Source organism: Neophocaena asiaeorientalis, unplaced genomic scaffold (genome assembly GCF_003031525.2).
Source record: "Neophocaena asiaeorientalis asiaeorientalis breed wild unplaced genomic scaffold, Neophocaena_asiaeorientalis_V1.1 scaffold180, whole genome shotgun sequence".
NCBI lineage: Eukaryota > Metazoa > Chordata > Mammalia > Artiodactyla > Phocoenidae > Neophocaena > Neophocaena asiaeorientalis.
In genome coordinates this window covers 1,574,448-1,591,353 of record NW_020173697.1, presented here as the reverse complement: position 1 = coordinate 1,591,353, position 16,906 = coordinate 1,574,448, and the positions used below count along the sequence as shown (strand labels likewise).

Here is a 16,906-nt window from a genome sequence, read left to right as displayed (position 1 = left end):
ACGTGAATTTCACCATTCTTTTTCAGATTATTTTCCCAAATAGGTTATTACAGAATATTGAGTAGAGTTCCCTGTGCTATACAGTAGGTCATTGTTGTTCATTTTATATATAGTAGTGTATATATGTTAATCCCAAATTCCTAATTTATCCCTCTCTACCACCTTTCCCCTTTGGTAACCGTAAGTTTGTTTTCTATGTCTGTGAGTCTATTTCTGTTTTGTAAATAAGTCCATTTGTATCATTTTCTTAGATTCCACATATGAGGGATGTCCTATGATACTCGCCTTTCTCTGTCACTCTTCCTTCAAATCACAATGTCTTTCCACATCTTTTTTTTTTTTTTTTGCGGTAAGCGGGCCTCTCACTGTTGTGGCCTCTCCCGCTGCAGAGCACAGGCTCCGGACGCGCAGGCTCAGCGGCCATGGCTCACGGGCCCAGCCGCTCCGCGGCATGTGGGATCTTCCCGGACCGGGGCACGAACCCGTGTCCCCTGCATTGGCAGGCGGACTCTCAACCACTGCGCCACCAGGCAAGCCCTCCACATCTTAACTACAACAAAAGAGAAAAAAAGATTTGCCTCTCATACATAGAAGGGGCTACTATAATTCAATTTTACTTCCATTAAAAATCATCCTCTAAGTCTAAACATTATGCTAAGTACTTATGGACTAGTTGGTAGTGATGGATGTGTAAACCAGAAATTACACTGTAAATGTAAATCACCCAACAACTGTAAACCAACAAATATGGCAAGAGCAGTTCTTAAGCAGAGGTAAGTGGAGCAGAGAAGAGATACAGAATTACTTCTCTGTTCCTTTCGAAACACTATATGAAAAGGCAGGAACTGGAGAAGTGCTACTCATTATATGTTGGAGAAATACGGGTTTAGCCAAGAAAAGTGTTTTCAGCAATAAGAAAATTTGGGAGGACTCTTCTAGCTTTTAGATAGGATGCTGCCGGATTCATGAATCACTGAATAAAGTCAATTAGAAAAAAAATAATAAGGAAACTTGTTTCAATATTTTGTCCTTAGATTGTTTTATCCTGTCTCAGTGTACGGGAAAGGATACTGACTTTGATGTGGACTACAGTTGGGCCAGTTGTTTATCCTCTATAAGCCCTCGTTTCCTAATCTGTAAACTTAATCTAAATTTCAGGGCAACCCAGCTACACTTCCTGCTTTTGGGTTCCATGAAATACGCCTCTTGCTTGAACTAGTTTAAGTCCTGTTCCTTTTCCAAAAAAAAAAAAACGTTAATATCTATTTGTGACCCTAAAGTTTATTCAAAATTCATTGTCAGAGAAGGCTGCCCAACAGAACTTCTGGGCATCTTTCTGAACACGTTATTTCATATAACATGGCCACAAGTATTTGAATTCAATACTTCATGATTTGCCTTTTTTGTCCCCATTCAGATTTGGCTCTAGACTTACATAAAAAGGCACTTTGGATTCTGCTACACTACTATCTACTCTTGACATTTTACTAAGAGTTCGTTTTTGTTAGAAACCATGACAAGCTCCTGTCCATGTGATTTGGTCGAAAGATCCCGGAGCCAAACGGTACCAAGTCCCAGGCGCTAGGACTGGTGTTGTTTATCATGGTGGTGCCTCTCCCAGGACAACCTGACAATATCAGAACCACCTGAGACATTTCATTATGCTTCTAGTGATGACTTTTAGTTAGATTTCACGAGAATTCACCAGAACCATATGGTGGAAAAAGAAACTATTTCTTAGTACAAAATGAGCATAAATAAATGAAGGGTATTTCTATGGCCAGTAGTACAACGTAGTGCCAGATTTTCAAAAGAAATCCCCTTAGAGTTTAACAGACTATGAAAGAAATTCAGTTATGTATATGTAATCAATTTAAATGTATATATTTTAAGATATCTTAGGCATATAGAATTATATATGTGTGTAAATATATAGTAGAAATTCATTCATACATAGAAATATATTACACATTAAATGTATACAATATACACACACTTATGTATATATAATTCCATACAGTTAAAATATCCCAGAAATATATATAAACTAGTAAAAGGGGTTATTTCTGGTAAGGAATAATAGAGTACTGAGGGTATGAGATGGGGTTTATTTTTCAAAATATACCCTTTTGTATTAAACATTTTGCCTATGTGTGTATTACCCAGCCCCCCCAAATATCAATATGCAAATGAAAACATTTAAGAAATTATAGTCACTAAAGGGAAAAATAAGAGAAGATGCAGATTACAGTTTGTTTTAGTGTCTTTGGTTTCCTCTGGTTTCACATAATTTCATAGTTTGGTATTTTTTTGCAAGGATCTACCCAAGCAGGGGTTGTTATTTGGTTGGTTGGTTGGTTGGTTGGTTGGTCGGTTGTTTCATTTTGGGGTGTGTTTCTATAATAAAGGACCTTCTCAGGATGGCTTATGTCCTGGCTTGGTTATTACTTCCTTCCCAAAACTTGGCCTTCCCTTTCTCCTGTTCATCTCTGTAAATCTTACTCATCCGAGTTCCAGGATCCTGCCTTTCAGAATCTTTATACCATCTATACCAAACACCTTCAATAAATAAGCCCTATTCTGACATTACTCATCTTCCCATCTGAAATGTTACTATGTCCTGCTGAAATTGTAAGCTACACAACTCTGAGGGCTGTGCCCTGTGCCCCCAACATTCACTGTATCGCTGCCTTGCACCACCTTTGTGTTACGTTTTATTTGTTCATGGATCGTTCAAAGAGCGGCATGGCGTCTCTAGCGCTGCCCTTAACCTGTTCATTTTTAGTTGTATTAATGAATGTTTAACAGCTTATCATTCGCCATAGTTTATTCTCATCTTCACGCAATAGGTAGGAAGAGTAGTCTCAGATTCGAAACCAGGGATGTGGTCTAACACACATTTTGAGAGACAGGCAGAATCTCCAGGCTAAATGATCCTTATAAAGTCACTGGGGAAAAACAAATCTCTCCCGGGAGTGGAGCCTTGGTAACTCTAACAACGCAGGGCTTGTCTCTCCACTGAGAGAGGGAAAAATCAACGTCCTGTCCGGCACCACCTGCAGCACACTGACTGATTGCGGTCCTTCCATGGGTGAACTTCATCAAGTGTCGAAAATAACCCTGGGACCATGGAGACACATCATTAGTAGGGAAAATATATAACGTTGCCGGAGCTCAAGGAGATACAGCCCATTTAAGTGAAGATAAACAGGGCCAAACAAAAGAATTACAGTAGAAAAAAATGCGGCCGGCCTATCAGTAGAGAAGACGGCTGCCCTTTATCATTACTTGTCACACAATGTGACAGACTATAAAACGCCACAATTCGGTCCTCGTTAATTTCTGAGCCAACCTGTGCCTTGGCAGACACTTGGCAGGTTCCAGACATATGATTTATTGCCTCATTTAATCAAGACTGTGTAGGAAACAGTGGTTTTTCCGAATAAATTACAAATGAGGCACCTTTCATCTATTCTTAGGGACTGAGTGATAGATACACATATGTATCTATGTAGGTACGTGTGTGTGTACATATATGTATAAAACTCCCAAGATACACCATTTATTTATTTCTTGGTAAGAAATGTAAACAATTTCTATTCCTTCTGCCTGCGAGAGAAAAAGAAATATACGTAATACTGTAGAATATAAATGCAGTCATCTAGTGTTTTTCACTTTTCATTGTTATGGAAACTGAGCAGATTCCAGTACTAATAAATGACCCTGCTCTGGAGGTTGTTGGCCATCTAAAGGCCATGTCATTTCATTTAACTTCCCAGTTTGCAAATATACCTTACATTGTCCTCGGAATATCTTCTAAAATTTGGGGGAGCTCTGGCTCAACAAGGAAGGGGAACCATGTACCCAGCAAATAAGCAAAATGTCCTGGAACTAATATTACCCATTTTAAAATGACTCCTTGGCACACTGATTAAGTTGAAATGAAGTGCAGGTAGTAAATGCTAGGTTGTCGTCTTGCCTAGGGAGAAAAAGTGCTTTCTAGAGTTCAGTGGTAAATAGGCAATTCACTTTGACATAACGAGGGAAAGTGATGTTTACAGCCAGAGGTCACAGAAAGCAAAGATGGAAAAGACCTATTGGATCACTTCCCCTTCCCTGGAGAGGATTGCCACATGAAACTTCATAGTGCTTGGTCCAGTTTAGCTTTCAATTACTCAAGCAAGGGGCTCTCACCACTTCAGACTTTTTCCAGGAACCAGATCTTTACTCATGACCCCCGCCTTCTTGGCTATATCAGAAAAGCAGGCATCTTAGAACTCACCCTGCAGGTGCACACAGAAGTACTTCCTGCTCACAATCAGACCTGTAAGCTTCTGAACCCACTTTCTCTTCTGTCAGTGAATTTCAAATTTATTTCCTTGGTAACAACTCCCTCTGTCCTTTCCTACTCTACGTTCTCAGCCTGTGTTCACATCACATCCCTTTTACCCTGAGTCTTTATCTTAGCCGAGGAATCCCTCTGAAAAAAAAAAAATTCCTGTTTCAAAGGGTAAAAGAGCATGGGCTCTAGCACAATGCTATGCTTACGCATCCCATGACCATCTTGAATGAATGAACAAAAGGCGTGGATTTAGAGAGAACGGGAGAAGATGAAGTTGTCTAGAGATGCAGATCTAGACAATTCCCTCCCCAAATCCTGCTGAAACGTGGAGCTGATGAGCGAGCAGAAGCTGGAGGAGGGTGCGGGTCAAAGAAGGTTTGCTTTTTAGGAAAGGGGATATTGCAGTGTTTTGGGTTTGCTTTTTAAGAAAAGGGATATTGCAGTGTTTTGGCTTCGAGATGGAATGACTCAGTAGAGGACCAAACACGAAGACGCAAGGAAGAGACGGGACCGCTACAGGAGCCATGTTTGTGGGCAGATGAGGAAGGTGGGATCAAGGGCACAAGCGGAGAGGGTGGTCTGATATGAGTGCACAGACAGTTCATTCCCTTCATCGGCAGACAAGGGGGAGGTGCTGACAGTTTGGCCATTTGATGGTGAGAGGTGGCCTCAGTTCTCCTTCAATAAAGAAGAGAATGAATTTTACGGCCATTCAAGTCCCCTTGCCCCCTCCGAGCTCCTTGGCTTCCATAGCCAATGAAGACAGAGTTTCAAGCTTTTCTAATTAGATATTTTATACAGCCTTTCACCTCAACAGCCTCCTACCCTGTGATGCACTGGTTTCAGCTCTTGGGATCTCTCTTAAGGAAAATTGTAGATTCAGAAAGCACTTATTCACAAAATATTCATTCTATATTATATATAATAGTCATAGCTGTAATCATGTAAACAACCTAAATCAACAATAAGGAAAAATTACTCCACATTTGAAATAATATTTCAAGGTAATGACATGGAAAATTTCAACCTTAGTTTTAAAAGAACATGTAGGCTCTAAATAGAAGCATAAAAGGTAAAGGAAAATGTAAGCAATGATTGGCTTTTTTCTCAGCCTTATTGCTGTATAATTGACAAGTAAAATTGTAAGATATTTAAAGTGTAAAACATGATTTGATGAACGTACATGTCAACTTAAACACATCATCATCATATGTATATATATTTGGTGAGAACATTTAAGTTCTACCTTCTTAGCAATTTCAATCACACAATGCATTGTTACCAATTACGGTCACCATGTTCTACGTTAGATCCTCAGACTGCATTCAGCTTATAACTAAAGTTTCTACCCTTTTACCAACCTCTCCGTATTCCCCGGCCCTGGCAACCACTTTTCTACTGTTTCTATGAATTTGACTTTTTAAAAAAATTTCACATATAAGTGATACCACCCAGTATTTGTCTTTCTCTGTCCGACTTATTCAATGATTGACTTTTAGTGGTATAATTCTTATTGATTTTTTTCTCTTCTTTCCACTTTCCTAAACTTTCCAGGTCTTCTATAATAATTATATATATATATATTACTATAAATACTTAATTCACTACATTAAATTCCCTATACTTAAAAGATTCCTAATGGATACATTTGGGTTCAAGTTTTTCTTTTCCTCCTGACATGTAATCACTGACATTTATTGAGTACTTAAAATATTTCAGTCTCCCTTTACTGTATGATCTTGGGCAAATTTCTTAACCTTTCTGACCCTCATTTTCCTCACTTGCAAATGAGTATCATTTTCCTCATCTGTAAAATGAGGATGTAATAAATTAGCACATGAATATATCTCAGAAATTATAAGCACTCAAAAATATAGATATTATTATTATTTCCATATATTACTTTGTCATATTTTGCTACTTATTCTATTGGTTCTTTTCATTCAAGGACATGAGACACATTTTTGGTCCTCTTTTATATTTTCTTTTTTCAATTTCGAGCCAAGACAATATCTTCTATGGTCCCTCTCCTTTTCACTCTTTAATAGTATTATCAAGAAATGGAGCAACGCCTTGGGAGGACGTACCTTTAGCAAGTCAATTTTCCTCAACAAGGGCAGACAGCTCATTTCCTGCATGTCTCCTCCTATATTGCAGTACAAGAATACTGTGAGACACTGGGAGTTTCGGTAGCCTTGGGAACAGGACCAATTTCCAGATATTTAATTTAGCTCTCGCCTCATCCAAATTGAAATTGTGACATAGCATTTTTCTCACACTAACTGTTTAGAGGGATTCTTTCCAATTTGTCTTTATTTATTGTGAAGTCAAGCCAAACCCCAGAGGTTTTTATGGTCCTTTTGGCAGTTATTGGGTGACAGTAGTCAATCACTCACACAAATGCTAATTTGAGATTACTGGTCCCTATAACTCTACCCATATAACATTCCTACCCAGTAATTCCAACAGATGCTTCAGAGAAACTAAAGAAAAACAAAATGGCTTGTAGCACGTATGTGTGAAAGACACCAGGTTTGTTTCAACTCCAGAGAAATGCAGAATTGAAAGTACTTTCCAAAGGGCAGAGATTCTGTTTCTCCCATTTGATATCTGTGCTGGTGTATGGCATCTTATAGTTTGTCTTTGTTTTTTGTTCTGCCTGAATTTTATGCTTTTTCACTTGCTGAAGATCAATTTCCCCCTTTCTCAGGCATCCCAGCTTTGGTTTTTTATAACTTTGAGTTTTCTAAAAATTCCGTAAATGAATTTTCAAATCCTGTGGATCCAAAGGTGATCTCATGTAGCTTGCTGATTTGATACAAGCAGCATTTGATTTCACTGGGAGGCTGTGATGTCACCCTGTTACTAGCCTTGTTGATGGGCTCATATGACCTTGGAATTGTTTATGCCCAGAGTGTATTTCTTGACTTGATTTTGTCTTAGGAAAACAAGTTACAGAAAAATCATTATTTTGATGGGAAAAACTCACTTAGTCCCAATTTTTAAGATGGTCGCTAGAAGTCAAACCAACTCACAAAACACTGCTTATTCCAAGGTATGAATGTTGTGAGGGTACAAATAAATCAGCAGTTAGCAGTAGCATTAATGTTGGAATACAAAAACAATCAGCTTAAAATCACTAACCTGGCGTCCAGCAAAATATATTAAGAAGTTGTTGAAGTAGTTGGAAAAGTGTGAAATTTATGAATAGGACTTTTACCCTTAAGGGCTTTAGAGAAAAAAAAGCATAAATATACTGGTCCTTTTGATGTTTTTTTCTTGGCTAAATTTATTTTTTAAAGCCTCTTATGTCTCAAGACAAATTATCTTATAAAATGTGCATTTCTGACAGGCTTACACATTAAAGGAATCACTGAAAGATAAGTAGTGACTTCTCTGGGAAGAATGAGAAGATAGATATATTGGTAAATATGAGGAGATTAACTAAGATAATTAAGTACAAAGTATAGAACTGATAGTTCAGGCTGAGAGAGGGCAGGGCTCTGGGGGTCCCTGATGGAGCCTGCAGGCCTCATGCCTGAGGCTGGAAGAGGCAGGCATAGTGCAGAGAGGAACTGGCATAGATGCCTGTAATCAGATGTTGTTTACTCTAAATCACAAGGAGTGTTTAGACTGGGAACTAGGACGTTTTCAAATAAGGTGTTCTTGATCAGTCTATATTACAGAGAAAAAAAGAAACAGGTGCTGGAGGCTTTTCTTGAACAATTTTAGTCCTGAAACTGGTATCTGTGCTCCTTTCTTAATTTGAGAGCTGGTGTATTCTACATTGGAAGTATTTGTCATTGTCGGTACTCAGATTTTTCTTTCTTTATAGAATATTTGATATTCAGTGAATTAGAAAGAGTCACTGGGGAATTTTCTGGTCATTCTCAAGACTTCGGCTAGGGTTCTCCTCCACATTCAACTAAAACAAGATTTATTTAAATATACCTTTTACCAAAAAGATCACAAGGGCTTTCAAATTGAATAAGTATCCGGTGCATTGCCGGTGGGAATGGAAAATGGTGCAATTGCTCTGGAAGACAGTGTGGTGATTCCTCAAAAAATTGAAAAGAGAATTACCGTATGCTCCAGCAATTCCATTTTGGGTGTATATATCCAAAAGAATTGAAAGCAGGGTCTTGTAAAGATATTTGTACACCTCTATCCGTAGCTGCATTATTCACTATAGCCAGAAGATAGAAACAACCCAAATGCCAATTAACGAACGGATAAAGAAAATGGGATCTACACATACAATGGACTATTATTATTCATCTTTTAAAAGGAGGGAAACTCTGACACAGGCTACGACATGGGTGAACCTTGCGAACATTACGCTGAGCGAAATAAGCCAATAATAAAAACGACAAATACTGTATAATTCCACTTACGTGAGGTCCTAGAGCAGTCACACTCATAGAAACAGAAAGTAGAATGGTGGTTTCCAAGGGCTGGGGAGAGGGGGAAATGGGGCTTATTGAACGGCTATAAGAGTTTTAGTTTGCAAGATCAAACAGTCTGTAGCACAACTGCACAACCATTTTGATTACATAATACTTAACACTACTGACTCAGCTGTATACTAACAATAGTTAAAATGGTAAATTTTATGTTATGTGCATTTCACCACAATTAAAAAAACACTAAATAGGTGAAAGGAAGAGGTGATCTAGATGAGCTTAGAGATGATTTTCTCCTATGTCAACACTGATAATTCAACTGATACTTATATAGGGTTTTTTATTTAAAAGAGTGCATTATGTGTAATGTTTTTCTAGAATTAAACTATTCTCTAATATTTACAGACTAAAGCCTAACACTATTTTGGCAAAATTCTTAAATATTTACAGGGTCAAATAGTATAACACTGGACCAATGACTTTTCGTAATATTGATGGTAAGACTTCTACATTTCTGCATTTAGACTAAATTATCATGTATGTGGTGCAAATGAAAACTTATAAACTATATGACCTATTCCTTGCAATACACAGGATGTTTAAAATAAAATAAAACTACTGAATTATTAAAAAGTAGAAATGTTTCTACAGAAATGTTTCCATTGTATTAAAATGGATCAATTTGTGGTGAGTTCAAAATACTCAGCAAAAATATTTCAAAGAAAAGACCTCTGAGTTTTTTTTGTGTGTGTGTGTGGTATGCGGGCCTCTCACTGTTGTGGCCTCTCCTGTTGCGGAGCACAGGGTCCAGACACGCAGGCTCAGCGGTCGTGGCTCACGGGCCCAGCCACTCCGTGGCATGTGGGATCTTCCCGGACTGGGGCACGAACCCGCATCCCCTGCATCGGCAGGTGGACTCTCAACCACTGCGCCACCACGGAAGCCCTCTTAAGTGTCTTTTAATCTTTAGGATTCTCTTTCCATTTCTTTTTTTCTTCTTCTTCTTCTAATTTATTTGTTGAAGAAATCAAGCCATTCGCCCTGGAGAAATCTCTATAGTTTAGATTTTGCTGATTATCTCCCAGATGTGCCATTTCACGTATTCATCAATCCTTTACTTCCTATAAGTTGGTAGTTAGATCTATAGGCATGACCGAATTCAGATTCAGCACTTTGCTAAGAATGCTTCATAGGCAGTGATGTGTTCCCTCATCAGGAAGCACAGAACAGGTGATCTGGCTCCTTTTGTGATGTTAGCTTGATCCATTAGCTCATTAGGGGTTGTAAAGGGTGACATTCTATCTCTTCTTTTTTTTATATTAGCTGGAATATATGTTGTCTATTTATTTAAGTTTAGTATCCCAGCTATTTCCCAAATGACTCAAGATGCTTTGTACATTTAAAGAATAGAAAAGAAGACATTTGGAAACAGAACTCAGTTGAAATCATAATAGAAGCAATTAGATACAGTTCCAGCAATTCTAATACTTTCTTGGTTGAATTTTTTGTGCTCTAGAGATAACATGAAATGCTTATATTTGAATGCTATGCAAAGGGACATACTTAGTGTGGTCAACCAGGACGTAAAGAGATTGACAGCTTTCTGGAGTTAACTAGAGACATACATTTCTCCTGTATAAAGAATATAAAAAATGTCTCTACACTGCTAAGTAGACAAGTTATCCTTAACACTGCCACTTGGGATTAAAATATACACACGGCCTGTGTCAAGTAAATTGAGAAGTGGAAGAATATCTTACAGCCTCTAATTGTGAAGTACTTCTTGTCACTGTGATAAGACCTCAGATTAGTCAGAATACTTAAGAGTATGTTCTTGTTGTAAAAGGATGAACCAGGAAGGTTTAAGGTATGTATATTTCTGTGTGTTTATAACACATTTCATTTCATCATCAGGTATCACCCACAATAACTAACATATATTCTATATGCTCTTAAGGCCATATTCTGCTACATTCTTTCTACCAACACCAGCGTATAAACATCAAAGAAATTTCAGCTCTGTAATATGTATTTAGATATAGAAACTCGTATCTCCAGATCAGTAGGGTCTCCTGCCCCTCTTGCTCTGTCCTTGAGATTAAATTAGGGGATTCAAAGGAGATAGAAGGAACTTGGCAACAGTTCCAGCCGCTGAGCCCAGGGCAGCTGTTTGTCCAGTCTTTGGTGAGCCCACCACTCGGGATACCCTGGCCTTGCTCTGTAAAACTGATGGTCACTTAGATTCCCTGTCCCCTTGGGAACACTCTCTCAAAGGTAGACTAGAAAGCTGTCTAAACTCTGCTACTGTACTTTTCTGACATAATAAGCGTAACTTATTGAACGGATCTAGGTCTCTGATGAACTTAAAGTGCTTCAAGGTCATGATTTGATATCAGTGACAGTCTTATAGACAGGGAGCTGCAGGAGATTAGACAGAGGCTGTCCTGACCAAAGATAAGACCCTGGCATTTGCCTTTTGACTAAACGTCTGATACATGTCAGCTTTATTTTGTTTTGACTCTTGTTTTCCAAAGTGACACGCAGCCCAAAGAAACACCAAAAGACCAACAATTAGGATGCTTTTTAGGAAAAACGAAATACTTGATAGATAAGATCTATGCCATAAGTAAAACTTAACAAGAGAAATCACAGAATCGTAGAACTGGAAGGAATATTTAAGATCAACCCATCACGTTCCATAGGTGAGGAAAATTGAAGTGACTTAACCAAAGGCATAGGGCCAGTCAGTAATCGGTCTACAACTCATGTCCTTGGCTCCGAACTAAAAATCACTGAAGGTGACTTTTTAGTGCTTAGTTGCTACCCTAATACTAAACGTAGTGTCAGTTTGTGGCGCATAAGTGAAACCTCTAGAAAAAAAGGAAAACTACTTTCAGAAAACTGCTACATTTAATGTTCATGGTAGCAAGACACCAAAATTTCACTTGAGTAAAACTCATCATTTCATTATTACCTCCCAGTGATACAATAAACCTTGGGCAGAAATTGTCGTGTTTGAAATTATATTAATTCTTCCAGGTCATCAGGGTACCACTCAGTGGATTTTAACAGTAATATACCCACCACTAGTCTAGAGCCACCAACTAAAAAAAAAAGTTAATGGTTCTATGGATGTTTCCTAGTCAGTAAAAAAATGTCTGCTTTAGGACTTCCCTGGTGGCTCAGTGGTTAAGAATCCTCCTGTCAATGCAGGGAACACGGGTTCGAGCCCTGGTCCGGAAAGATCCCACATGCCGCGGAGCAACTAAGCCCGTGCGCCACAACTACTGAGCCTGTGCTCTAGAGACTGCAAGCCACAACTACTGAGCCCACGTGCCACAACTACTGAGCCTGTGCTCTAGAGCCCATGGTCTGCAACAAGAGAAGCCACTGCAATGAGAAGCCCGTGCACCACAACGAAGAGTAGCCCCCGCTCGCCGCACCTAGAGAAAGCCCGCGCAGCAACGAAGACCCAACACAGCCAAAATAAAGACGTAAATAAATAAATATAAATTTATTTAACAAAATGTCTGCTTTATAAAACTACCATACATTCTCGTTATTCTTTAAAATTAGATGAGTTCAAAAGAGATCTTCAAAGATGCTGTACTTGAATTAAAATACAAAATCATTTGAATAATATTTTAGAAATGAATCAAAAAACTGTTCATACAAAAGAAATGCAAACTGTTTTTAAGTTAAAGCCATCTCTACCATCCCCAGGAACTCCCTTGTATGAGAGCCTAATTTGCTAATCAGATGGAAAATACCCGTCTTCATCGTGAGTTATGGTTAATTAGATGTTACAACTGAACTACTAAGAGACAACGGACCCCTCCAAGGGGCAGTCAACTAGAACATTATTCGGAGGCAAAGCAACCTAATTATTACTGCAAAGTTCAAATTAGAGGAGTTGATTTGAACACTTAATGGACTCACTTTGGGGTCAAACCTCTTGAGATTAGTGAATTCATACCGGACAGTCTTTTTAGTACATTAAAATGGGCTTTGATAAAAGAAAAATACACAGAATCAGAAAATGTACAGAGAGGGAAAGGCAACATGTAGAGATGCTCCCACCAAGTTCCAGAGAGTTTCCTATAAACTAGAAAGTGTGGAAGCATAAATCCCAAGTTGGGACAATCCCTCACGGGTGACCGACAACCCCCGCTTCTTGCTTTGGGACACGTGGGAGGCGAATCTCTTCCAGAAAGAAGCACTTTCTCGTACGCAGCTCCAGAGAATTAATCTTCTTCTCCCCCAGAAGAGACTCCTGTAGTCCTTAGGGGTCAGAGAGGAAAGCAGTGAACGCACTCAGATTGTCGAGATGGTACCCACAGTGGTACATTTGACAGAAGAACCGTGAGGTTTAAAGAAAGAGTGAAGAACACTGTTTGGGTGGGTTTAGCAAATGTGCATGATCTATTTTCAGTCCCCTATGACTGTGGGGACACTGTTTCCACAAGACGGTATGTCCTGTGGTCCAAACAACTGATTTACAAATAAACTTAGAGAGTGATTCTTGGTATGTTGGTGACACGGAAGGATTTCAATGACTGAATACATTACAGGAATGAGATTATAAAGTTTTCCTAAACATTGATTACTGTGCGAAGTCCTAATAGAACACAGGCCTTTCACAACTGGTACCCACAGAGCCCTTGCATGGATCACCGATCACTTATCATGCCTTTGATAGCACACCTGGATGGCGGGCCTGTGCTTCATTTCCCTAACAAGACAGTAAGCTCCAGGGTCCCTCAGAGGCGGCACTGGGCTGTACAGCCCTTGGGAATCTTCCTTGGAGCTTGCACACAGTGGAGAGGGGAGGAGAGAGCCAAAGGGAGGGGGCACAGCACACCTGGCTCAAAGCAGAGAGAGACACGGGACAGCCAGCCTCCTAGGTGAGACTCTACCACACAGCCATCAACTCATACCAGCTCGTTCATGGCTAGCCAAAAGTGTTTCGCTTTAAACTGGCAATAAACGGAAGACAATGAATTATTCAAAGCTCACTGAGAAATACAAAAGTCTATATTTTTCATCTTTCAAACTTAGCATTCTAAGGCATTCCTTCAGCTATTTAGAAATGCTGTTTCTAGGACTTCCCTGGTGGTCCAGTGGTTAAGAATCCATCTTGCAAGGCAGGGGACGCCAGTTCGATCCCTGGTCAGGGAACTAAGATCCCACGTGCCACGGGGCAACTAAGCCCACACGCCACAACTACAGAGCCCATGCACTCTGGAGCCTGTGAGCCACAACTAGAAAGAAGCCCACGCACCGCCACGACCCACATGCCACAACGAAAGATCCCACGTGCCGCAACTAAGACCCTATGCAGCCAGCCAATAAATAAATATTTAAAAAAGAAGAAGTAATGCTGTTTCGCTTCCTAAGTACAAGTGATTTGCTGGGATCTCCAATTATTGGCTTAATAAATGTTTACTGAATGAGCACTGTCAGGTCTGTAGTCAAAAGCTTGACCCTCCTCCACCCCCTAAGAGGACAAAAATTCCCCCCGAGTCAGGTTTAGGGGTTTGCAGCACCTACTCACATCCTTCATCATCACAGACTTCCCACCCAGGCCTGGCCTGACTCCAAATCCTGTAAACTTTGCACTCTAGAGTCTGATCTGCAGATCTCTGTTCATTACAGGAAAAACAAAATAGAGGGGGCCATATTTTGATCTAAAATATTCTTGTGGAAGATCCCACCAGCATTCTTTTACAGTAAAAATTAGAATGTGAAATATTCTAATTTCACTTCACCAATAATCAGAAGCAATGAAAACAAGGATAAGGACGTTCCTGGCGGTCCAGTGGCTGGAACTCGGCACTCCCAATGCAGGGGGTGCGGGTTCGGTCCCTGGTCGGGGAACTAAGATCCCACGTGCCGTGTGGCGCACCAAAAAAAAAAAAAAGGAATAAGGGTAAACCCTTGCATGCAGAGAAACTCCACTGCAGGGTAATTCTGACATCGGTTAAATTGGAGAGCAGGAAAGAGATCATAAATCCTTCCATGAATCCCTATTGTTACAGATCATAGGAGGAGACGATAATAATACTGTCCTTGATTGCAAACATGCAGAGAAAGTTTGAAAGTGAAACCTACCGAACAAACAGCATGCTAAGATTCTGTTTCAATTAATATTAGACTATGCTTCTTAGAAGCTCCAGGAGAGCCCTCCTAATGTTTTACATGCAGGAGACTGAAAGCAGAGATGAGTATATATCCTACAGAAAGAAAGCCACCAAAGCACACTTATTTGGCTTGAAAAAAGAACTGAGAGATTAATGCATTTTATCACAGCCAGTAGGAAATGTTTTAGTCTGTAAGTAAGTTATCTGTTTTGATTTTGTTCCCGCTGTTTGTTTTTAATTAGGCAAAGAAACATTTCCAAATTTTTGTTTTCTAATCTTAAAGACTTAAGTCCACAGTGATTATGTAGCATCTCATCTGCCTATCCCTCTTCACATCTAATTTTAACAGCAAATCAGTCACTTTCCACTTCAAATCAGGAGCCATGGGCTGAACTTGCGTGCCAGTTTGCTATTGCCTCATGGGGGGGAGAAATCTGTTTGGTTCCTGTTGATTTGAGAGGTATTTTTTTCTTCCCTGTGGTTTTACATGCAGTATTTTCAACACAGAGAACACTAGGCAAAGCCTTGCCAGAAAGGGCCCTCTTGTTGGCAAGAGCCCATATGCTGGAACGTTCACCTGACTTCACCAGCAGGGACCCAGGGCTGATGCCCACCTGGGTGCAGGCTGGCGAGGCTGCGGTCTGGTGGCCCCTGGTCCACAGAAACCACAAGGAGGAGTGCCAGCGGGTCAGTGTCCAAAGGGCAGTGTTTGCGTCTTATGGAGCTCTCCACACACAGACGCCCGGGAGTAATTCTGCTACAACTAATGTCCTGTGTTCTTTCTGTACCCGTTCTTCTCCCTCCTTCCCAGAACACCTGAAGGAGAAGTTGGAAGAATACATGGCTCGGTTTTCCAAAGTGAGGATTGTTCGTACCAAGAAAAGGGAAGGGCTGATCCGGACCCGACTCCTGGGAGCGTCCATGGCCAGAGGCGAGGTCCTTACGTTCCTGGACTCCCACTGCGAGGTCAACGTCAACTGGCTTCCCCCGCTCCTCAGTGAGTGACCCTCAGCCCCTGGGGCCTCCGGGGGAGGCGGGGGAGGGTGCCATGCGCTTCTATGTCATCCGCCATCGACAAAGGCTAGAGACCCCTTTTACGAGGTTTACAGTGGGAGCGGTGAATTCTATCTTAACTATTGCTGGGACGTATAGGTAACTAGAAAACCACATTGAAATTGACATTTTAGGTAATACCAACTGCAGTCTACCTTAAGGTTTGAAAAGGTTTGATTTCTTTATCTTAGACATTCACTGAGTAAACACTAAAAGGAAAAAGTATTCATTATACTACCTATAAGCACAGTATGATTAAAATACACGCACACACACACACACAGAGTTTAGCAAGTATTATAGGACTGTTAAGAGATGAGAAAAGTATTCAGCCCCAGGATACAGTTAAAGTAAAACACACTGACATTTTCCCAGGATTTATAAGGCCATTCTCTTTTCCACTCCGGCACCGGCTTAGCTCCCTAAATATACGACCCCCCCATCATGTTTACACACAATCCCTCAAACACTCAGAGCTGCCGTCCAGGTGGTACGTCTTAAATGATCACTAGAGGACTATCACTTGAACTGCTAGAAACACAAAAGTCCTGAAAACCACTCAAGCTCGAAAACCTGCATGAGGTTCAGTCCAAGCATCAGTATTTTTTTAATTTCACAGTTAAGTCAGAGATCAAGCCCAGTCGTAGCGAAGGAATAAACTGTAAGGCTGAGGGGAAAAGTGTGTTTCTAAAAAGTTCTTGGTGCGCACTTATTGAGTTCCTTTCCGATCTTCCACATTTCACTAAATCAACTTTTATTGTAACTATATCCCTGGTCTTGGAGCTAAAGCCAGTTAACAACCTCCTTCACAATAGCTGCCTCAGAAAGAATCATTTTCTATTGAGAACCGTGCAGGATTTCAGATAGAAGCAGCAAAGCTCCATTAGTAAACGATGTGGGGGAAAAAAATCAATTGAAATTGTGTTGCATTTGAAACAGGAAATGACCAGCAACTAAGGCTCCAGGCA

At 40.1% G+C, this 16,906-nt stretch overlaps 1 protein-coding gene across 1 annotated transcript in view; it reads left to right on the top strand.

Annotated features, from left to right (window-relative positions):
• Positions 1–16,906, top strand: part of GALNTL6 (polypeptide N-acetylgalactosaminyltransferase like 6) — a 1,130,106-nt gene that overhangs the window by 922,630 nt on the left and 190,570 nt on the right. The window contains exon 5 of the mRNA XM_024750526.1: positions 15,697–15,882. Coding sequence (XP_024606294.1) covers positions 15,697–15,882 — 186 coding nt within the window. The remainder of the gene's footprint in view (positions 1–15,696; positions 15,883–16,906) is intronic.